The following is a 25165-nucleotide window of genomic DNA, read 5'->3' as shown; positions in this document are numbered from 1 at the left end:
ATTGAAAGTGTTTTTTATTAATTTGTCTTTGAAAAAAAAAAAGTTACAATTTTAACCAACCTTTGAGCCAGTCTGGACTGGATGCATCCCCTACATCAAGTGACCTCGGTTTAAGACCACACAGGGTAAACAACTGCCTGTCCGATAAAAGAGTGCACCGTGCTGACAAATAAAAGGGTTAGAAAAGCAACACGGTTAGAGGGAAACGACAGGAGCCGAGTCGGGCAAGTCGGTTACTGTTTTGTGATCGCTTTATTCAAACAATGTGATTCCTTCTGTAATTGCATTCTCAGACTATATTGTGTCTTTCTGCATGCAAGCACATACAAGTTGTAAAACCCGCATTGATTTTTACATTGATTCACGTTTCCCAGGTAATAGTTTTAATCGTCACTGTAACTTAAATGATTGGAGTAAAATGCCATAATTGATAAAAACAAAACAAAGATCAAACATACACCATAACTTCATTTGGAATTATCTTCAAGGCGAAATTAAGTAAACATGGTCCTTTTTGTGCACTAAAATAGACGGCGTACGGTTTGGTCTCAGGCATTTGGGTTTTTCTTCATCATCTCGATGTCAGCATCCACCATTTCCTTCACCAGCTTCTGCAGACACAGATCACACTTAAATGTCAGCAGGGAAGGACAACAAGTTGACTAACAAACAGAAACATCTGTTCTGATGTTAAAATCCTTGATTATGCTTTGCTTTTATCAATGTACTATATTTGCAGGGGCTTCACGGTGGCAGAGGGGTTAGTGCGTCTGCCTCACAATACGAAGGTCCTGCAGTCCTGGGTTCAAATCCAGGCTCGGGATCTTTCTGTGTGGAGTTTGCATGTTCTCCCCGCGAATGTGTGGGTTCCCTCCGGGTACTCCGGCTTCCTCCCACTTCCAAAGACATGCACCTGGGGATAGGTTGATTGGCAACACTAAATTGGCCCTAGTGTGTGAATGTGAGTGTGAATGTTGTCTGTCTGTCTGTGTTGGCCCTGCGATGAGGTGGCGACTTGTCCAGGGTGTACCCCGCCTTCCGCCCGATTGTAGCTGAGGTAGGCGCCAGCGCCCCCCCCAAAAGGGAATACGCGGTAGAAAATGGATGGATGGATATATTTGCAGTAAATATAGTAAGTACAACATCCAAAACCAGTGAAGTTTGCACATTGTGTAAATTGTAAATAAAAACAGAATATAAAGACTTGCAAACTATTTTCAACTTATATTCAATTGAATACACTGCAAAGACAAGATATATAATGTTCGAACTGAGAAACTATATTCTTTTGGCAAATAATCATTAACGTGGAATTTAATGGCAGCAACACATTGCAAAACAGTTTTCACAGGGGCATTTTTACCACAGCCTTTCTTTTTAACAACACTCAGTAATTTATGAAGCTTTTCAGGTAAAAATATTTCCAGTTCTTGCTTGATATACAGCTTAAGTTATTCAACAGTCTTTGTTGTGGTATTTTAGGCTCCATAATGCGGCACACATTTTCAATGGGTGACAGGTCTGGACTCCAGGCAGGCCAGTCTATTACCTGCACTCTTTTACTACAAAGCCACGCTGTTGTAACACGTGCAGAATGTGGCTTGGCATTGCTTTGCTGAAATAAGCAGGGGCGTCCATGCAAAATACGTTGTTTGGATGGCATCAAAAAGCGACATCAGTGTGTAAAGGATATCACCATATGGACTTATGAACACTTCAGAAAACCACTGTCAGTTACTAAAGTTGGTCGCGACATCTGGAAGTGCAAGTTAAAACTCTACTATGCAAAGCGAAAGCCATTTATCAACAACACCCAGAAACAAACTGGGCCTGAGCTCATCGAGGATGGACAGATGCAAAGTGGCAAAGTGTTCTGTGGTCGGGCGAGTCCACATTTCAAATTTTTTGGGAAACTGTGGACGTCGTGTCCTCCGGACCAAAGAAAAAAACAACCATCCAGACTGTTATAGGCGCTAAGTTCAAAAGCCAGCATCTGTGATGGTATGGGGGTGTATTAATACCCAAGGTATGGGTAACTTACACATCTGCGATGACACCATTAATGCTGAAAGGTACATACATATACAACATATGTTGCCATCCAAGCAACATTATCATGCTTATTTCAGCAAGAGAATGCCATACCACATTCTGCATGTGTTACAACAGCGTGGCTTCATAGTAAAAGAGTGCAATTACTAGACTGGCCTGCGTGTAGTCCAGACCTGTCCCTCATTGAACATGTGTGGCGCAACATGGAGCTTAAAATACCACAACGGAGACCCCGGACTGTAACAACTTTAGCTGCAACATCAAGCAAGAATAAGAAAGAATTCCACCTAAAAAAAACTTCAAAAAATGGTCTCTTCAGTTGCCAAACCTTTTCTGAGTGTTGTTAAAAGGAAATACCATGTAACACAGAGCTAAAAACGGCACTGTGCAAACTTTTTTGCAATGTGTACCTGCCATTAAACTCTAAGTTAATGATTGTTTGCAAAAAAACAACAACACGTTTTTCAGTTCGAACATTAAACATCTTGTCTTTGCAGTCTATTCAATTGAATATAAGTTGAAAAAGATTTGCAAATAATTGGATTCTGTTTTTACTTATAAATCACACAATGTGCCAACTTCACTGGTTTTGGGTTTTGTACAATGCTATCAGTTAATCATATGCATAAAGTTGTGCCACCATTGGATGGCGTATGGAACGTGTAATGCAGGGGTGCCCATTACGTCGATCGCGAGCTACCAGTTGACCGCGGGGGGTGTGTCAGTCGATCTCCAGCCAGGCTTTTAAAAAAAATAGACCTAAAAATTAGTGATCATCAATCTTCACCAAGACGTCACTTAAATGACATTCACGGTACCGGAGGGTCTTGTGAGATGACGCTGGCTGCTGCCAGATCATTATTAATAAAATATGACCGAGAAGAAGGCGAGAAACACTTTTTATTTCAACAGACTCTCGCGCCGTACCTTCCGTCAAAACTCTAAAGGCCGACTGCACATTTCCTATCTTCACAATAAAAGCCCTGCGTCATGCTGCCTGCGCTAACTAAATACAGAGTCTCGGAAAACTGGCGTGCACAAGCGATCCCTCAAAAAGCGGGCGTGCACATCACTTGTGCACGCCAGCTTTCCGAGACTCTTATTTTGTTAGCGCAGGCAGCATGAAGCAGGGCTTTTATTGTGAAGATAGGAAATGTGCAGTCGGCCTTTAGAGTTTTGACGGAAGGGACGGCGCGAAAGTCTGTTGAAATAAAAAGTGTTTCTCGCCTTCCTCTCTGTCATTTTTTCATAATAATGAACTGGCAGCAGCCAGCGTCATCTCACAAGACCATCGGGTGCCGTGAATTTCAATCAAGCAAGCTACGGAATTTGCCGCCAATGTTTTTCTTGTAAAGTGTATGGAAGCTGGATGAATTAGATGCCAAAAACCAACCACTTTCATGTGGTATTGTACAGAAAGGACAACTTTTTTTCTCCTCCATTTGAAAATGTGGGCGTTATCATCATTACTGTCTGAATCCAATCAATGCAAGTCATCAGAATCAGGTAATACACCAACTTATATTCTTGTCTTCGTGAAAGAAAGACATCTATATGTGTTACACATGCTTGTATTATCATTAAACACATTTAACTTGTTTACAAAAATGTGTCTTTCATAAATAAATAAATATAAATGATATATATAAATGAGGTAGATCCCCTCGAGTTGGTCAATTGAAAAGTAGCTCGCCTGCAGAAAAAGTGTGGGCACCCATGGTGCAATGGTTCGAAGACTTACCTAAAACAACATGACTTTCTGGGTCACAAATGAGCATAAGACTTTGCTTTCTATGGCAGATCCTTTAACCAGTGGTAACTAAGAAATTATAAATCATTTAAAGATGTAAAAATACAATTCCGGGATATGTGCTGCAGTCAGACAGCGTGTTGCCATTGATTTCCCAGCTATGGTCATCATATTCAGGTTGTCTGTCCGTTGGCGATTACACTTGCCTTTGTCAGGAATATGACATGGATTGGTTTTGCTCCTTCGACTCAGAGGGTATATGGGACGAGCCAGGCGTGAGTTCAGGTACATGGTTATTCATTTATACACTAAGTACAAAAAAATAATCAAACAAAGGGCGCTCACAAAGAGTAATAATACTAGACTACAAAATACAAACAGGAAACAAAAACAATTGCACGATGGCATGAATGAACTATGAACAAAAACAGCACGATGGCATGGCTATAAACAACTAAAACAAAACACTTACTGTGACAAAAACAAGAGGCATGAACAGCAAGGTGTGTGGCAGGTGATCGAGGGCATGAAGGATGTGCAGCAAGCAGTAAGCAGTATGCAGGCATGAAGGCAAAATGCACTCGCAAAGTTCCCAGGCCGAGGAACAGAAAACAAATGACTTAAGTGGGACGGCGTGGCGCAGTGGAAGAGTGGCTGTGCGCAACCCGGGGGTCCCTGGTTCAAATCCCACCTAGTACCAACCTCGTCACGTCCGTTGTGTCCTGAGCAAGACACTTCACCCTTGCTCCTGATGGGTGCTGGTTGGCGCCTTGCATGGCAGCTCCCTCCATCAGTGTGTGAATGTGTGTGTGAATGGGTAAATGTGGAAGTAGTGTCAAAGCGCTTTGAGTACCTTGAAGGTAGAAAAGCACTATACAAGTACAACCCATTTATTTATTTAAGTACTGGCCGTGGTAATCAGAAACAGGTGTGAGAGCTGAGGGACGGGGCGTGACTAGGAGGGCAAGGTGAAAATCAATGAGTTGTCATGGTAACAAAACAAACCAGAAAGTGCAAAACGGGAAGGCTGAATGTCCAAAAACGAAACATAGCACGATCAAACATAAGACCTGCTTCACAGGCATGACAGCCTCACTTAGGACTAGAATCCCCTGGCAAGTGGAGACACACCCGACTGTCAGGTGGTCTTGGTCCGCCTGTTTGAGCTTGTCCATTTGGCCCTGGACTATGTTCACACTTGACCAAACAGCGTGGAAACACCCTTAATAGTGGTACTCATCACAGCAAAATTGTCAAATCAAGATATTTAAAAAAAAAAAGGAGTATGTTTGCCTGAATTCCCAATGTAAAAAATGCGTATGTAACACATCTTTTGGTATCATTCCAGGTATATCCATCCATCCATTTCCTACCGCTTATTCCTTTTTGGGGTCGCGAGGGGCGCTGGCGCCTATCTCAGCTACAATCGGGCGGAAGGCGGGGTACACCCTGGACAAGTCGCCACCTCATCGCAGGGCCAACACAGATAGACAGACAACATTCACACTCACATTCACACACTAGGGCCCATTTAGTGTTGCCAATCAACCTATCCCCAGGTGCATGTCTAATAAAGCGCTATATAAATGTGATAGGACACCATTTCCTAAAAAGTGCATTTCCCCTTTAAGGTATATCTCTGCTCACAAAAGTGCACCTGTGATCATGTGCTTTCATACACGACTGTGTGGCATTAGGAGTATGACAATATGACACAAGACTGTTCTCATTTAAATATGAACTGATCTTTCAACACTGCATTGCATGAGCTTCTAGACAGCGATTTTAAACTAGACAAACAAGTCAATGGCGTTTTAAAATCGTGTTTTTATCACCTTCGTCTTTTAGTAAAGGTTAAACCGTTTTTATCTTTTAACCTTTTTGAACAAGTCGTGCATGCTTTTATTTCAAGTCGCCTGGACTACTGCAATGCACTTTATGCTGGCATTAGCCAAAAAGCTCTCTCCCGGTGGCAGTTAGTCCAGAACGCGGCAGCACGACTTTTAACAGGGGCCAGGAAACGCCAGCATATAACCCCAATTCTTCAGAGTTTGCACTGGCTCCCTGTTCATTTTAGAATTGATTTTAAAACATTGCTGTTTGTTTTTAAATCTTTACATTGACTGGCACCTCAATATATCTCGGACCTCATCCAAATTTACATTCCTGCGCGCGCTCTGAGGTCCGAGAGCCAGTTCCAGCTCGTGGTGCCCAAGACCAGACTTAAGACCAGGGGAGACAGGGCCTTCTCTGTGGTCGGCCCTAAGCTCTGGAACACTCTGCCGCTCCATGTTCAAACTGCTTCCACAGTGGAGTGTTTTAAGTCTCGTCTTAAGACCCACTTTTATTCTTTGGCTTTTAACACTACGTGAGTTGTGTGGTCCTCTGTCCTCTGTTGTCCTCTGTGTTTTTTATACACTTTGATTTTTATTTTACTGTTTTAATTGATTTTACCCTTTAAAATAGTTTTTAATCATATTTGTTTTTATATTGTTTTTATTGGTTTTATTTTTATTCATTTTTTGTTTTATTCAGTCATTGGTGGAGCATAATATTGTTTTTAACATGGCTATGCAGCACTTTGGAAACATTATTGTTGTTTAAATGTGCTATATAAATAAAGTGGATTGGATTGGATTGGACTTCTGTCAGTGTATAGGAAAAAAATGATTGACACCTTGCCACTCTTGATAATTAGTGGGTTTTCAAACGCACCTCAAAAGTGACCTTAGGCTTCCAACCGAGCTTCTGATGTGCTTTCGTGCTGTCACCTTGCAGGTAATCCTAGGACAAAGAGGAGGGGCAAGTTAGGACAACAGCAACATGGTATCGTGTATATCAATTAGGCCATGCATAGGACAATTGACATGAGTATAGCAGTAAATATGTACAAAATTCAGTTCAAGGCAAGAGCATGGGGAGGAAAGAGAGGCGTATCGCTGGCCATTAATCTCCATTTTCAGATTCCCATCACCAATCGATGACCAGACAGTGAGAGACCATGATGAATTGTGGGGTTCTGGAAGTGTAACTCCTGGTCCAAGATAATCCACTCATGATTCCTCTTGCCATGTCCCAACAGCCTCTTAGTTGCTTTGTCTCTTCCTCCCTCTTGGAGTTGGGTTTAAGACCCTCTGCGACCATGTCTAAGACCACCTAAGAAAAATCAAATGTCTTTGTACTTCCTCAACTTGTCAAATTTCTTCTCCATTTCCCTGTTGACCCACATTGTGAGAAACACACAAACGCCTCAAGAAGGCTGATGAAATCAGAAAGAAGGAAGATCTGATATTTAAGTTCCAATTGATCAACTACAAATACACACATTTGGAGCTATACTAAACAAAATAATAATTACGCAATGCATTTCTTTCACAATCAGAATGTGCCTGGGAGATATCTAACAACATTTGTGCTTAACCACATTAAGTTAATTCAACGGCAGCGTTAATCAATAATCCATCCATCCATCCATCCATCCATCATCTTCCGCTTATCCGAGGTCGGGTCGCGGGGGCAGCAGCCTAAGCAGGGAAGCCCAGACTTCCCTATCTCCAGCCACTTCGTCTAGCTCTTCCCGGGGGATCCCGAGGCGTTCCCAGGCCAGCCGGGAGACATAGTCTTCTCAACGTGTCCTGGGTCTTCCCCGTGGCCTCCTACCAGCTGGACGTGCCCTAAACACATCCCAAGGGAGGTGTTCGGGTGGCATCCTGACCAGATGCCCGAACCACCTCATCTGGCTCCTCTCGATGTGGAGGAGCAGCGGCTTTACTTTGAGTTCCTCCCGGATGGCAGAGCTTCTCACCCTATCTCTAAGGGAGAGCCCCGCCACACGGCGGAGGAAACTCATTTCGGCCGCTTGTACCCGTGATCTTATCCTTTCGGCCATGACCCAAAGCTCATGACCACAGGTGAGGATGGGAACGTAGATCGACCGGTAAATTGAGAGCTTTGCCTTCCGGCTCAGCTCCTTCTTCACCACAACGGATCGATACAACGTCCGCATTACTGAAGACGCCGCACCGATCCGCCTGTCGATCTCACGATCCACTCCTCCCCCACTCGTGAACAAGACTCCTAGGTACTTGAACTCCTCCACTTGGACACTTATTTAAGTCTTACCAAAAGTTACGTGTTATTGGCCGCTATACAGTAGCACAGCAAAATGTACTTCTGTTATTGTGTTTTGTGCTGTTAATGACCACTTCTACTTAAGTTACTTCTAAAACATGTTAAAAACAAATCCCATCAGAAACACTGCAAAGTGTTTTGATTTTAAAATACATACGGTTTTGTGTGTCACTGGGTCTGTGTCAGTATAATAATCAGCTTCTATCCATCCATCCATTCATTTTCTACCGCTTGTCCCTTTCTGCAATAACGATAAAAATACATTTGCCATTTTCCTTATTTACAGAGTGGGCGTGCAACGGGCAAGTTGGATGCCGCAGCTACTGTATGTACATTCCTTTGCGCAAGATAGCAGCACTTTCATATTTTTTTTGCCAAACTTTCAAATAGTTGAGAGGTGTTCTCTGATATGTGGTGATCTCTTATATATAAACACTATTTTTGTATACTAGGATAAAAAGTGCAGTTACAACTTATGACCATCTTTCATATTTTTATCCATCCATCCATTTTCTACCGCTTATTCCCTTTTGGGTTCGCGGGGGGCGCTGGCGCCTATCTCAGCTACAATCGGGCGGAAGGCGGGGTACACCCTGGACAAGTCGCCACCTCATCGCAGGGCCAACACAGATAGAAAGACAACATTCACACACTAGGGCCGATTTTAGTGTTGCCAATCAACCTATCCCCAGGTGCATGTCTTTGGAAGTGGGAGGAAGCCGGAGTACCCGGAGGGAACCCACGCATTCATGGGGAGAACATGCAAACTCCACACAGAAAGATCCCGAGCCTGGATTTGAACCCAGGACTGCAGGAACTTCGTATTGTGAGGCAGACGCACTAACCCCTCTGCCACCGTGAAGCCCTCATATTTTATATGTATTTTTATTTATTCATGTTATACTTTATTTATATTGCTTATGTTACTTTCCTATGCACATTTAATTTTTACATTAGGAACACAAAACAGTTCTCTATAATAATGTTTCTTCTACAAAGTACATCATTTTGAATATGTTATTTTTAAATAAAACTTGTAAAAGATATATGTATATGTACTTTTTAAAAAATTGGAGCAAATTTAAAAATACCGTGACGATAATAAGATTTGAGATGCTGGCGGGCTGCACTTGGATAGTTTGGATTTTTTTGTGTTAGAGGAAGGAAAAAGCTACGTGACTGTCGGACGTTATTTCGAAACTCCCCATAAATATGTTCCTCAGTCAGAATAAAAATAAAAAAAACAGTTATTTCATGAAGTTATGCCTTCACCTTTATTGTCATGAATACAAAACTGTTGAAATGATATAGCTTTAAACGTGTATAAAGTAGGGGTGTGAAATGTATCTGTGCTTCGCCAACTGTCAATATCCACCACCGACGTTTGTGACGGCGCTAACTTAACTTGTGGAAAAGACAACAGTTTTGCCTTACAAAACGACTGTTTTGTAATTAAGCAACATCACAGCAGCAACAAATCCTATTTCGACAAATTCACAAACACTCAAACTCCCACTCATTAATGCCCTGCTTCACACACCGTTTCAGGTCTGAGATCAAACAGGCCCCCAAATAGCTGTCCCAGGCTCTGCCTGTAACAGATTCCCTTGATTTCGAATTTCCAGAAACGGCATCTCCTCATTTATCGTGCCAAAAGAGTGAAATTATATCTGAAAACCTTTGACCAGATAACTTCAGGTTCATACCACCCATATCTTTGAAGGTGTAAAATACGATCTGCCTTAAACACAGGGTATTTTATTTAAAAAATAGACAGGATCATTTTGTTTGTGTTTGTGCATGATTTCCCAGCAGCAAAAAAAACAGATTTTTGCTCAGTTGATTTCCTGTGGTGCGGCATCCACCAAAAATATTAACTCTGTGTAAAAAACCCAAAACCAGTGAAGTTGGCACGTTGTGTAAATCGTAAATAACAACAGAATACAATGATTTGCAAATCCTTTTCAATCTATATTCATTTGAATAGACTGCAAAATAACTTTGCTATTTTTTGCAAATATTAGCTCATTTGAAATTTGAAGCCTGCAACATGTTTCAAAAAAGCTGGCACAAGTAGCAAAAAAGACCGAGCAAGTGGAGGATTACTCATCAAACACTTATTTGGAACATCCCGCAGGCTAATTGGGAACAGGTGGGTGCCATGATTGGATATAAAAGTAGCTTCCATGAAATGGTCAGTCATTCACAAACAAGGATGGGGCGAGGGTCACCACTTTGTGAACAAATACGTGAGCAAATTGTCCAACAGTTTAAGAACAACATTTCATTACAAGCTATTGCAAGGAATTTAGGGATTTCATCATCTACGGTCTGTAATATCATCAAAAGATACAGACAATCCAGACAAATCACTGCACGTAAGCGGCATGGCCATGACCTTCGATTCCTCAGGCGGTAAAGCATCAAAAAGCGATATCAGTGTGTAAAGGATATCACCATATGGGCTCAGGAATACTTCAGAAAACCACTGTAAGTAACTACAGTTGGTTGCTACATCTTTAAGTGCAAGTTAAAACTCTACTATGCAAAGCGAAAGCCATTTGTCAACAACACCCCGAAATGCTGCCGGCTTTGCTTGGCCCGAGCTCATCTAAGATCGACTGATGCAAAGTGGAAAAGTGTTCTGTGGTCTGACGAGTCCACATTTCAAATTGTTTTTGTGAGCGTCGTGTCCTCCGGACCAAAAAGGAAACGAACCATCCGGACTGTTCTAGTGGCAAAGTTAAAAAGCCAGCATCTGTGATGTTATGGGGGTTTACTGGGTGTTGTTAAAAGGAAAGGCCATGTAACACAGTGGTAAAAATGCCCCAGTGCCAATTTTTTTTGCAATACGTTGCTGCCATTAAATTGTGAGGTAATGATTATTTGCAAAAAAAAAAATATGTATCTCAGTTTGAACATTAAATATCTTGTCTTTGCAATGTATTCAATTGAATATAAGTTGAAAAGAATTTGCAAATAAATGTATTCGGTTTTTATTTACGATTTACACAACGTGCAAACTTCACTGGTTTTGGGTTTTGTATATGTGGCAAGGGGTGAAACTTGACGCAATGACTAAAATGGAGACAAATTGAAGGGTAAGAACAGCTGATGATTCAGTTCAGAGGATTCGACTATTGCCTTCTTCTATGAAACACAGGCCTCCGTTTGCCCCCTGCAGGAATTGCCGTATGTAAATAATAAAGTTGTAAATAATTACATTCTCACACTTTGGCTGTCGATAATAAATGACTTGGCCCCATTTTTACTCCTTTTTCACTGCAACGGTTCAGAGTCAGCTTATGTTTTCCATTGTCAAGGCACCAGCGGTTGCTGCACATTCCAGGGTTTTTTTTGGGTTAAAATCCAACCTTGCTGAGTCAGCTGGTTGAACCGTCTGTATAGTGAGGTGGGCGGGGTTATTTTTAATAAACACAAGCCATTTCAATCAATTAATAGAAGTTTATTTACCCTTTTTTTGGACCATACGGCGCATCTGATTCAAAGGTGCACTGCCGATGAGCGGGTCTCGTCAGGTCTATTTTCATACAAAAGGGGCACCGGATTATAGGGGGCTTTAAGGAGTCATTATTATTACTATTATAATTTTTTTTTGGAAATTGAAAACACTTCCTTGTGGTCTACATAACATGTGATGGTGGTTCTTTGGTCAAAATGTTGCATAGATTATGTTTTACAGATCATCTTCAAGCCGCTTTCTGACAGTCGCTTCCCGGATGCACCGTTTCGTGGGCGGTCTTATTTACGTAGCTCACCTTCGGCAGCGTCTTTTCTCCATCATCTTTGTTGTAGTGGTGTAGCGTGCAAGGATGGGAGTGGAAGAAGTATCAGAAGAAGATGGAGCTAACTGTTTTAATGACATACAGACTTTACTTAAATCAATAATGCAGCAGCATCTCGTCATCCGTGACTCACTAGTGCAATGACAACACCCGTGTGTCCTGTGAAAAACCGTCTCTAAAAGTTCCTTGGGTGAATTATGTACACTCACTACACCGGTATGTTTTAGCGCTTTCATAGAGAGTTTACTGACCGATATAAGTAAGACCTTTCCACTACTTTATATTAGAAATAGCAACAGCGGAGCATGAATGTCCCATAACAAGAAGATAGAGGAAAAAAAAGAAGCTTATCGACTACGGAGTTGGCACAGACCACAAAGGCAAATGCGCGCAAATTTTCAGGACTAATGCAGTACTGACATACAGATCAGCAGGTACCAGAAGGTAATACAAGTCGCTTTTGTATAATGTTGCAAAACAAAACGCCAGATAATATGTCTTATCTTAAACACACCATAATAATACTCGTATGTTGAAGCACAGTACAATCATTAGTTTCGTTGTACTTGTGCAATGATAATAAAGACCTATCCATATCCTATCCTATTAAGCGGTGCGGCTTCATAGCTTACCAAAGTCGTACTAAAACACTTTGATAGATTTTTGAGCACCGTGTGTAATGTTATTTATTTTCAATGGAACAAAAAAATGTAGGTGTTGTTTACTTGAGTCATATTGCAGTCTACACGTATCTCTTATTTGTGACTGCCATCTACTGGTTACACTTATTTCACCATGTGCCAAATAAAATAGCTTCGAAGTGGATAAGCACAACGAAAATGATTCCGTACATTAGGCGCAGCAGGTTGTTTGAGAAAATGAAACGATTTCAAGTGCGCCTTATAGTGAGAAAAATATGGTATATAGCCCTTAATCACGAGTGTCTCAAAGGGTTGCACAAGCCACAACAAAATCCTTGGCTCAGATCCCGTATCAGGGCAAGAAAAAACTCAACCCGATGGGCAGAATGTGAAACCTCGGAGGGGACCGAAGATGTATGTCGAGTGGATCTAGTTAATAATGTGAGATGGGTATACCTCCATCTTGTTTGCAACGCAGCGCAAATAAAACTTTCTGTGTTAACAAAATGGAAAACGTCACCAAATCCTAGGATGACCAAGGGGACCTGATGTTTGTTTTCGACCAAGACACACGCAAACGTCGTAAAAAAAATTCCAACGGCTACAACAACTCTGCCGACTTTGAAAAGCATACAGATGAGATCTCTGCTGCCGGTTTGTTCTCTCTTTCGCACCAATCAACCACAAACCCTTAAAAAAGGGATATGGAAACCATAAAAATGGCCAGGGAAGGAGTGGAAGTGTTTTAATATAATTGCTATTAATGAATGCTGACCAGGTACCCACATTTGCCTATCCATCCATCCATCCATCCATCCATTTTCTTCCGCTTATCTGAGGTCGGGTCACGGGGGCAGCAGCCTAAGCAGGGAAGCCCAGACTTCCCTCTCCCCAACCACTTCGTCCAGCTCCTCCCGGAGGATCCCAAGGCATTCCCAGGCCAGCCAGGAGACGTAGTCTTCCCAACGTGTCCTGGGTCTTCCCCGTGGCCTCCTACGGGTTGGACGTGCCCTAAACACCTCCCTAGGGAGGTGTTCGGGTGGCATCCTTAACAGATGCCCGAACCACCTCATCTGGCTCCTCTCGATGTGGAGGAGCAGCGGCTTTACTTTGACTTCCTCCTGGATGACAGAGCTTCTCACCCTATCTCTAAGGGAGAGCCCCGCCACACGGCGGAGGAAACTCATTTCGGCCGCTTGTACCCGTGATCCTATCCTTTCGGTCATGACCCAAAGCTCATGACCATAGGTGAGGATGGGAACGTAGATCGACCGGTAAATTGAGAGCTTTGCCTTCCGGCTCAGCTCCTTCTTCACCACAACGGATCGATACAACGTCCGTATTACTGAAGACGCCGCACCTGTCGATCTTTGCCTAGGGACCCAAAATACACAACAGGCTTTATTTACACACACTAAACACAGACTCATGCAGGTTAAGTTGGACTGCAGATGGTATTAAGTGCCAAATGTGTTTGGCAAAGATCATTATCTTGCATCGCATGTATTTAAGTGTACTGTCAAGAACATGGAAAGAGGAATAAATCAGGGTTACATTCGTGTCTCTTTTTGTGAGTGTGCCTGTCAAATAATACATGTTTAATGTGGGATGTTTATGGGCATGAAAAGGGAATTTTCACCCACCCTGCATACTATGATTTATGTGGATGGAAAATAGATCATATTTCATGGAGTCAGCAAAAAGCTGCAGATGGGACTAGGATATGGAAGAATGGAGTAAGTGGGAATAAGTTAAAAGGAGCAAGGGAGGTGAAAACGGGGAGCCCAGGTGACTGTTTACTTCCAACTGAAATTTAATAGGCATATTAAGTGCACATTCTTACAATCACACAACATCATCGCAAAAAACTAAGCAGGAGCAACAATGTTGGCGCTAAAAAAATGCCTAGTAATGACTGAATGGCGAAGGTGTTACTTTTGGAAACATTTTTTTCAATCGACAACTACATTTCAGAACATAGAAATACTGCAGAAACGCTGCCTGAGACAGGTTTAGAGACACTGGTGTTGCAAAAAAAGCTTGTGAAAATCTAAATGATCTTGAAGTGTACCGTATATTTAAACTTTGAAATGGTATCGGAACATTGTAGAAAACAACTGCTACTGCCAAATCCTCCAGAATTTATCCTTTTGTGGCTTGATCTCAACCCAATATAGCAGTGGTTCTTAAATGTTTTCTTCCAGCCCCCAAATTTAGAGGTCTGCTCCATCAGACATCTTTTAGTCACACTAAGAAACAAACTATGGCGGACTTGGAAGCAATTCACATGTACACACAAATTAATTTTGCACATTATCAGTTGACCAATAATGCTGTGTCCCGAAGCAACTTAATGTAGGGGAAGTGTACTAAACTTTGCTACTTTCTGACAGTTAAAAAGTACACCGCCGTCAGAGGTGGGTAGTAACGCGCTACATTTACTCCGTTACATCTACTTGAGTAACTTTTGGGATCAATTGTACTTCTAAGAGTAGTTTTTATGCAACATACTTTTACTTTTACTTGAGTATATTTATAGAGAAGAAAAGCTACTTTTACTGCGCTCCATTTATCTGCAATTAGGTCGTTACTCGCTACTTTTTTTTTTATCGATCTGTTAATGCACGCTTTGTTTGTTTTGATTTTGTCAGACACGCATTCAAAGTAGGAACTACGCATGCCTGCGTTTCACCAATCACATGCAGTCACTGGTGATGTTGGACCAATCAAACAGAGCCAGGCGGTCACGTGACCGTCACACGTAGAACCCGACATGTTGAAAAACTTATTGGGGTGTTACCATTTAGTGGTCAACTGTACGGAATATGTACTGTACTGTGCAATCTACTAATAAAAGTTTCAATCAATCAACCAATCAATCAAAAGTGTAAAAGAAAAAATACACTTTTTGTTTCAACCGTACTTCCCGTCAAATACCTGAAGACTGATCGCACAGTTCCTGTCTTCACAATAAAAGTGCCGCTCCATCCCGCCTGCGCTAACAAAATAAGAGTCTCCGAAAGCCAGCGCAAACAAACTAGCAAGCTATGGAGTTTGCCGCCAATGTATTTCTTGTAAAGTGTATAAAAACGAATATGGAAGCTGGACAAATAAGATGCCAAAAACCAACGACTTTCATGTGGTATTAGACAGGAAGGAGGAACTTTTTTTCTCCTCCATTTGAAAACCTGGACGTTATCAGCACTACTGTCTGATTCCAATCAATGCAAGTCATCAGAATCAGGTAATACACCAACTTATATTCTTGTCTTCATGAAAGATAGGAATCTATATGTTAAACATGCTTGTATAGTCATTAAAACACCTTTAACATGTCAACAAAAACGGCAAAATATATAAATATAAATTATATACTGTATATATAAATGTATGTACATATATATATATATATATATATATATATATATATATATATATATATGATATGAGTGTGTATGTATATGTATATATGAGGTAGATCACCTCGACTTGGTCATTTATTAAGTAATTGATAAACGTTGAAAAACTTATTTGGGTGTTACCATTTAGTGGTCAATTGTACGGAATATGTACTGTACTGCAATTTATTAATACAAGTTTCAATGAATGAATCAATCAATCAATCAATCAATCAATGCCTACTGAGCCTATGGTGCTGTTAAGTTATTGTGGCTCAATTTGCCTTAATTTTTTTTTATTTTAATGTATTATTATTTAATATATAATATTGTTTTAGTTGCTTAAGAGATATTCCTGGCTCTGAATTTGCTCATTGCTATTTTTATGTTTTTGTGCATTATTTGTTGCCGTAATCATTAAACGAACAGGTTACTCATCAGTTACTCACTACTTGAGTAGTTTTTTCACAACATACTTTTTATTTTTACTCAAGTAAATATTTGGGTGACTACTCCTTAATTTTACTTGAGTAATAAATCTCTAAAGTAACAGTAGTCTTACTTGAGTACAATTTCTGGCTACTCTACCCACCTCTGACCGCCGTGAGCCTTTGTTACCATCACTGGTTTAAGAGAACACACGAAACCAAACTGTCATGGCTTTGATGCTTGTCTCGTCCATGTTTACATGCCCGCAACATGTGCCAACCTACAGGAGAGATCTTTGCCAACAAGTTAACTAAAAAGCAGAAGCAATGGCTGTTAAACAGGTGAGCAAATCACTTGAAACACCGCTTTGCGACTTGTTCTCCTATTACTCAAAGCGTTAGAAGGGGTCTACCTTCAATGTTTTGAACAAGGAGAGTGCAGGTCACAACACTTGCGGTTAATACGGTGATAAAGCAGCTTTAAGGATCAGAGCACTCATGTTAGCTACACGAACCAGACTTTAGGTGTCAAGTGTGCCAAACAGTGCATCGACGTGGGCATTACGTCGATCGCGATCGACTGGTCAATCTCGGAGGGTGTGTCAGTCGATCTCAAGCCAGGCATTAAAAAATAGACATAAAAATGAGCAATCATCAATCATACCAAGACTTCACTTTCGTCAGTTGTTTGACATTCTCGGCACCCGAGGATCTTGTGAGATGACGCTGGCTGCTGCGAGCTCATATTTAAGAAAAAAATCACTAACAGGGCGGACGCAGAAAAACACATTTTATTTCTAGAGACTCCGTACCTACTGTCAAAACTCTAAAGACCGACTGCACAGTTCCTGTCTTCACCATAAAAGACCTGTTTCATCCTGCCTGTGCTAACAAAATAAGAGTCTCAGAAAGCTAGCGTGCACAAGCTAGCAAGCTACGGAGTTTGATGCCAATGTATTTCTCCCCCGCCCTCAGCGACCGCTTTCTCACTTGCTTGCCCACCCGCACAGTCACTGACGTCACTCACCTGCTGCCAGACATTAAAGGGCCACACACACATATGCTACTCTCATAACAAAGTGTTTAAAAACGAGTATGCAAGTTGGACAAATGAGATGCCAAATCCAACCACTTTCATGTGGTATTGGACAGAAAGGAGGACTTTTTTTTCTCCTCCATTTGAAAATGCGGACGTTATCAGCACCACTGTCTAATTCCAATCAATGCAAGTCATCAGAATCAAATACAGCAACTTACATTCTTGTCTTCATGAAAGAAAGGAATCTATGTGTGTTAAACATGCTTGTATTATCATTAAACACCATTAACTTGTTAACAAAAATGTCTCTTTCATAAATAAATAAATATAAATTATAAATAGGAATGAGGTAGATCTCCTCGACTTGGTCAATTGAAAAGTAGCTCGCCTGCAGAAAAAGTGTGAGCGCCCCTGCTCTAAAGGACTCACCCTACTTAGTTGACCAAGGTCTCAGTTTCAGAGGCAACTCCCAAAGTAGTGACTTGTGTTGCTAATCTGTGTGGTCTCACATTTGGAACACTTCTTCGTTGCATCACCCAATTTAATGCAAAGGTGAATCTGGGCTGAAGCCCAGGGGCCCTAGATTTTGATGGCCGAATGCCATGATTGGTATTCACAGCTGTCAATCACAAACAGCTCAGCTTCCTGAAGCGATTGTGTACTCTTGCTTACTCGGCTGCGGTGTTTGAGGCTGCTGCACTGAGCGTGTGAGAGACCAGCATACTACTACTGAGCTAAAACCCAGTTGTTGGCTTCTACTGTTACACTCGCACAGTTGTGCATGCGTTCGTCGTGAAGGATGTATCCATCCATCCATTTTCTACCGCTTATTCCCTTTTGGGATCGCGGGGGGCGCTGGCGCCTATCTCAGCTACAATCGGGCGGAAGGCGGGGTACACCCTGGACAAGTCACCACCTCATCGCAGGGCCAACACAGATAGACAGACAACATTCACACTCACATTCACACACTAGGGCCAATTTTTAGTGTTTCCAATCAACCTATCCCCAGGTGAAGGATGTATTTTTATAAAAAAAAAATATTTTTCAAATGGGTGATCTTTGCTTTTCTATTGTGTAATGTTATGATTTTTTTTTTCCAAACCTATATTTTTGGAGCGGGGTTGTTGTGGAGGTTGGTGGAGTGGGGGCCTTTTAGGTTAAGGCAGCCTTGTGCATGACTTGTTCACACCCTTAACCTATGTCCCAATATTGGCCATTCCGGGCCACAGAAGAAGAGAGAAAATAGAGCAAATTCAAAGCTTTAGTGGTAAACCTGATACAATATATAACATACTGTATCAACAACTAACAGCTAGCTTTTATGTATTCATTATATTTTGGGCTTTTTTTTTGCCAGTTTGTCAAACACTGTAGTCCATGGCAATTTATTTTTTAAATATGCTTCCTACTGTATGTAGTAGGGGTGTCTCAGAATAGCCGACTTTTTGACTTGGCATAGTGTGATTTAACCTTCAACCTTGCAGTCATATTGTCAAACATTGACACCCCTCCTTCCTCTGTAGGATGGAGTCGAGTTGATTACCGTACAGCTTATGTTGTTCCAAAACCTGTATGTACCTTTCAGAATTAATGATGTCTTCACATACTGTATCTGTATGTTACCCATGCCTTGGGCACTAATAGACCCCCATACCATAACAGATGCTGGCTTTTCAACTGAGCGCCTATAACAATCTGGATGGTTGTTTTCCTCTTTGGTCCGGAGGAAATGATGTCCACAGTTTCCAAAAACAATTTGAAATGTGGACTCATCACACCACAGAACAATTTTCCACTTTGAATCAGTCCATCTTAGATGAGCTTGGGTTCAGCGAAACCGGCAGCGTTTCTGGGTGTTGTTGATAAATGGCATTCGCTGTGCATGCTATTTTAACTTGCACTTACAGATGTAGTGACAGTGATTTTCTGAAGTTTTCCTGAGCCCATCCATCCATCCATTCATTTTCTACAGCTTATTCCCTTCGGGGCGGCGGGGGGCGCTGGAGCCTATCTCAGCTGCAATCGGGCGGAAGGCGGTGTACACTCTGGACAAGTTGCCATCTCATCGCAGAGCCAACACAGAGAAACACAAAATTCCCACTCACATTCACACACTAGGGCCAATTTAGTGTTGCCAATCAACCTATCCCCAGGTGCATGTCTTTGGAAGTGGGAGCAAGCCGGAGTACCCGGAGGGAACCCACGCAGTCACAAGGAGAAAATGCAAACTCCACACAGAAATATCCTGAACTCGGGATTAAACTCAGGACTACTCAGGACGTTAGTATTGTGAGGCAGACGCACTAACGCTGAGCCCTTGTGGTGATATCCTTTACACACTGATGTCGCTTTTTGATGCAGTATTGCTTAAGCGATCAAAAGTCCTTAATATCATCGCTTTAAGTGCAGGGATTTCTCCAGATTCTCTACGGACCGAATATGGTGAAATTCCTTGCAATAGCTCATTGAGAAATATTGTTCTTAAATCGTTCAACAATTTGCTCACGCATTTGTTCACAAAGTGGTGGCCCTCCCTCCATCTTTGTTTGCGAATGACTGAGCATTTCATGGAAGCTGCTTTTATACCCAATCATGGCACCCACCTGTTCCCCATTAGACTGTTCACCTGTGGGATGTTCCAAATAAGTGTCAACCTTCTCAGTCTATTTTGCCACTTGTGCCAGCTTTTTTTTAATGTGTTGCAGGCATCAAATTCCAAATGAGCTAATATTTGCAAAAAATACAGTTTTCCAGTTCGAACATTAAGTATCTTGTCTTTGCAGTCTATTCCATTGAATATAAATTGAAAAGGATTTGCTAATCATTGTATTTTGTTTTAATTTACAATTTACACAACATGCCAACTTCACTTGTTTTGGGGTTTGTACATTTCACATGCTACCTTCTTAAATAAATCTGTTCTTTTTTTTTCTGCCATCGATGCACTTCAAAATGTTCTGTTCTTTTAATTTGTACAGCAAATAAACAGTCTCCTCTTCATTACAAATGTTGCTTGTGTTTTTATTGAAGGGTATCTGCTTTCGGGTTGTATCCCACGCGTTGAGACTGGCGCACGTGCGATACCAAGAGTACCCTCCAGCAGCACGCACCCACTCGAAAGATCTGGTTTTTAATCGCATAATCCAGGTGTATTAGTCCGACATTCCAAAAACCAAAAACGATCGGATAAAGGTGTTTCCATGGGTTGTAGGGATGTTTATCCGGCTTATTAGTGATTCCCAAAGCCTAAAAAAAGTCTGCGGGCTATAGAGCGTTTTCATTTCGGGCTCCAGTACTCTGGAATGCCCTCCCGGTAAAAGTTTGAGATACCACCTCAGTAGAAGCATTTAAGTCTCACCTTAAAACTCATTTGTATACTCTAGCCTCTAAATAGACTCCCTTTTTCGACCAGTTGATCTGCCGTTTCTTTTCTTTTTCTCCTATGTCCCAATCTCCCTCGTGGAGGGGGTCCGGTCCGATCCGGTGGCCATGTACTGCTCGCCTGTGTATCGGCTGTGGACATCTCTGCGCTGCTGATCCGCCTCCGCTTGGGATGGTTTCCTGCTGGCTCCGCTGTGAACGGGACTCTCGCTGCTGTGTTGGATCCGCTTTGGACTGGACTCTCGCGACTGTGTTGGATCCATTATGGATTGAACTTTCACAGTATCATGTTAGACCCGCTCGACATCCATTGCTTTCCTCCTCTCCAAGGTTCTCATAGTCATCATTGTAACCGACGTCCCACTGGGTGTGAGTTTTCCTTGCCCTTATGTGGGCCTACCGAGGATGTCGTAGTGGTTTGTGCAGCCCCTTTGAGACACTAGTGCTTAGGGCTATATAAGTAAACATTGATTTATTATTTAGAGCCAAACTATTTGAGGAATCAGACTAATATGGACACGTATACTGAATGTGATCTTGAAATTGTGCTATCATCCTGTATTATCACTTTGGTTAGAGCTTTGAAGCACATTTTGCAGGCCATTCATTTATAGGAGAGGAAACATTTTTTAAATACAAAAAACATATTTATTTCTAAGTTAGGGGACAAAATATACAACAATATTTTGAAGACTTCCTCCTTCAAGATAACGTTTCCTCATTCCTAAACTAGGCAGCTTGAGAAATCGTCCGTTCTTATCGTGCCCAAACAGGGAGAGCCAGAACTTGAAAGTCTTGAGCGACAGACGAGCGTTCCTCCTCCCCTTAGGGAGTACTGACTCTAAGCCAATCATACCTTGCCCGGGCCCACTCCACACCTAAAGCGATATGGTTGATTCGTATGAGCACACTTATTCACGCCTAAACACAGCCCACATCCCCTCATTTGGCACGAGTAAATCAGGTGGTCTACGGCCGATATGCACAAGTACCTGCACGTTTGCAATGTAGCCGAGTCATTTCATTGATCCTTGCAGGTTACAATAAATGACAACTGACTTAATTCAAAATAGAAAAGTGAAAGCCACAGTACGCTCACCCACAACTACAATCAATTGTGTATCAAAATGGAAGTCAAACACAATTACAAATAGACGGAGTAGATATTGAAAAGGTAAGAGAAAACACAGTTTTGGGTATAATTATAGATGATAAAATGAATTGGCAATCTCAGAGAAAATATAAAACACAATTTAGCAAGAAACATGTCAATAATAAATAAAGCAAAACATGCTCTGGACCAAAAATCACTTCATTTTTCTGTACTGCTAACGAGTGTTACCATATCTACCTTATTGTGCAGATATATGGGGAAACAAGTACAAATGTGCGCTTCATTCACAAACGATGTTACAAAAAACATCAATTAGAATAATACATAAAGCTGGATAAAGAGAACATACAAACCCTTTATTTATTGAATCACAAACATTGAAATTCAAATACTTGGTGCATTTGATAACAGCTGAAATTATGTAAAGCAAACTATAACCTGCTACACGAGAATGTACAACAATTCCTCTCTACAAAAGAGTAGAAATACAACCTCGGAGGAAAATCTAACTGAAAACATTTGTATGCTCGTACAACACTTAAAACCTTTAGTATATCCGTGTGTGGAATTAAATTATGGAATGGATTAACCAATGCAATCTAACAAAGCACCAATATGATTCAGTTTAAGAGACTGTTCAAACCACAAGTGTTCACAAAGTACACAGAACATGAATTATGATGAACATCTTGAACCCTTTTTTAAATTTTTCATTGAGATAAAGATTATTTATGTATTTAATATTTATTTACTTATTACAATGGTATGAATATACATACATATACAAACAAACAAACATACATACATACATATACACATATATATACTGTATATACTGTATATATATATATATATAAATATATAAATATATTTGTTCACTGTTCCGTTATAAGCACAAAACAAAGCAATGGGATAAAATTGCTATGGTATGAAAAGGGGTAGGATTAAATTAGATCAGCTTCTTCCTACTCCTTTTCGGACGTGCTGTAATGAAACAACTGGTAATATGTGATGCATTACATTGTATAGTATGTACGTTCCAAATGACGCCACCCCGGCGTGGCGCAGTGGAAGAGTGGCCGTGCGCAACCCGAGGGTCCCCTGGTTCAATCCCCACCTAGTACCAACCTCGTCACGCCCGTTGTGTCCTGAGCAAGACACTTCACCCTTGCTCCTGATGGGTGCTGGTTGGCGCCTTGCATGGCAGCTCCCTCCATCAGTGTGTGAATGTGTGTGTGAATGGGTAAATGTGGAAGTAGTGTCAAAGCGCTTTGAGTACCTTGAAGGTAGAAAAGCGCTATACAAGTACAACCCATTTAATGTGCTCTGTAATCTGGCGCGCATTTTGTATTAAAATAGACATGACGAGACCTGTTCATCGGCAGTGCGCTTTATAATCCGGTGTGCCCTATTGTCCGGAAAATACGATAAACGTGACATAAACATATATGCTTCAAAAGTGTAACTCATTTTTTTACATTCAGCACCCCATAATAGGTAAGATTTTTCATATATACCCATTTATATAGGTGTCCCAATATTTTTTCTAAATGCGATACTTTGAACTAGAACATGGGTGAAAAAAACAGTCTGAAATGACACTTCCTTTTCTCCATTGAATTGTAAGGCAATCTTAATTATAAATAAATAAATAAATGTGTTGTACTTGTATAGCGCTTTTCTACCTTCAAGGTACTCAAAGCGCTTTGACACTACTTCCACATTTACACATTCACACACTGATGGAGGGAGCTGCCATGCAAGGCGCTAACCAGCACCCATCAGGAGCAAGGGTGAAGTGTCTTGCTCAGGACACAACGGACGTGACGAGGTTGGTACTAGGTGGGGATTGAACCAGGGGACCCTCGGGTTGCGCACGGCCACTCTCTCACTGCGCCACGCCGCCCCTCTAATTTTCCAAATGCATAAGCGAACGCAAAAACTCCTTGAGCATTGAGTGGAGCACATGTGAGCGACGTCAGACGTGCACATGCACTGTGGCCACACCTGCCCCAAACCAGACTAAATAACAAGTTAAATGTTTTATTAGTGTTATCAATTGACAGCAGTTATTTCCATGATATGTTTTAATATAAGTGTTTTGGCCCACTTACAATGACGATAACAAAAAAATATTGTTTTTCATGAGCTGCGTACTAGCATTGAATGTCTGGGTGGAAAAAGAAGAAAAGGAACAGATTTTGCTGTGAAAATGAAATGAGAGTGGCACTTGCCAAGGTGAAGCCACGCATATCTGGACTGGTCTCTCAAAGCCAACAGCTTTTAGAAGTCCCGATAAAAATACCGTGACATTTTCACCAAAGTTGCCAAGTCGCAGGTGTGTCATTTGTTGTGAGTTCATTCACTGTGTTGGTTTTGTTCTTTGAAAAAGGTGATGTTCATGCGTGGTTCAGTTTGTGCACCAGTAAAAAAAAAACCTAACTTTGTCTTGAATTTGAAAAACATTTCATTTTTCACTAAAAAAAGGGTTCGGTGAATGCGCATATGAAGTGAAGTGAATTATATTTATATAGCGCTTTTCTCTAGTGACTCAAAGCGCTTTACATAGTGAAACCCAATATCTAACTTATATTTAAACCAGTGTGGGTGGCACTGGGAGCAGGTGGGTAAAGTGTCTTGCCCAAGGACACAACGGCAGTGACTAGGATGGCGGAAGCGGGAATCGAACCTGCAACCCTCAAGTCGCTGGCACAGCCGCTCTACCAACCGAGCTATGCCGCCCCAATGAAACTGGCGGGATTCTGCACCTCCAACAAGGTTAAGAACCACAGGTCTAGGAGGAAGAAAAGAGTCACTTGTTCAATCCTTTCTCTTTCCTCTTAATCTGGCATATTTCTCTCATCCAGCTCCTCGCCTAAGGAATCTTGGCCCGTGGTTCTAATAGCTTACTTGCTATCTTTGACATAGTCATCAGCCAACAACTGACAGTAAGGTGATGAGGATCTATCAAACTGTTGACATCCTAGTACAAATAATAGCAAATATTTGTAGCACAGCAACAATCAGGCTTTCAGATCACTGGCAAGCTGCCGACAGCCTGAGGCACACGACAGAGACACTGCCTTGCTTCAGGTAGACCTCAGGTACCTATAGCGCTTTAATTACACTTGTATTTCTCAATGCTCCTTCTTTTTGCACACTTTTTATATTCCATGGCTCAACACTACAAAAGAGTACCGGTTCAGTGAGTAGGTTGGTTCCACTTTGACGGTAGGAGGAAACTCATTGGGGAAATATCAGAATGCCAATTACACATACACACTACACAATTGTTCTTTTTCCAACAAGCAGAATGAAGTAAGAAAAAACAAAAAAAACAAAGACCAACTACTCAAGCCATAAATATTCAAACTCAAAGGCTTCCATTTGTATGCTTCATTATGTGTACACGGTTCCTGACA

At 41.4% G+C, this 25165-nt stretch overlaps 1 protein-coding gene across 1 annotated transcript in view; it reads right to left on the bottom strand.

Moving 5' to 3' along the window:
• Nucleotides 1-233: 233 nt before the first annotated feature.
• The window catches only part of gmds (GDP-mannose 4,6-dehydratase), a 180878-nt gene continuing 155946 nt past the window's right edge, over nt 234-25165 (bottom strand). The window contains exons 10-11 of the mRNA XM_061883749.1: nt 6518-6586; nt 234-611 (exon numbers count right to left, since the gene is read on the bottom strand). Coding sequence (XP_061739733.1) covers nt 549-611; nt 6518-6586 — 132 coding nt within the window. The 3' untranslated portion in view covers nt 234-548. The remainder of the gene's footprint in view (nt 612-6517; nt 6587-25165) is intronic.

Source organism: Nerophis ophidion, linkage group LG22, assembly GCF_033978795.1.
Source record: "Nerophis ophidion isolate RoL-2023_Sa linkage group LG22, RoL_Noph_v1.0, whole genome shotgun sequence".
NCBI lineage: Eukaryota > Metazoa > Chordata > Actinopteri > Syngnathiformes > Syngnathidae > Nerophis > Nerophis ophidion.
Note: the sequence above shows the minus strand (reverse complement) of the source record. Positions and strands in the feature narration are given on the sequence as shown.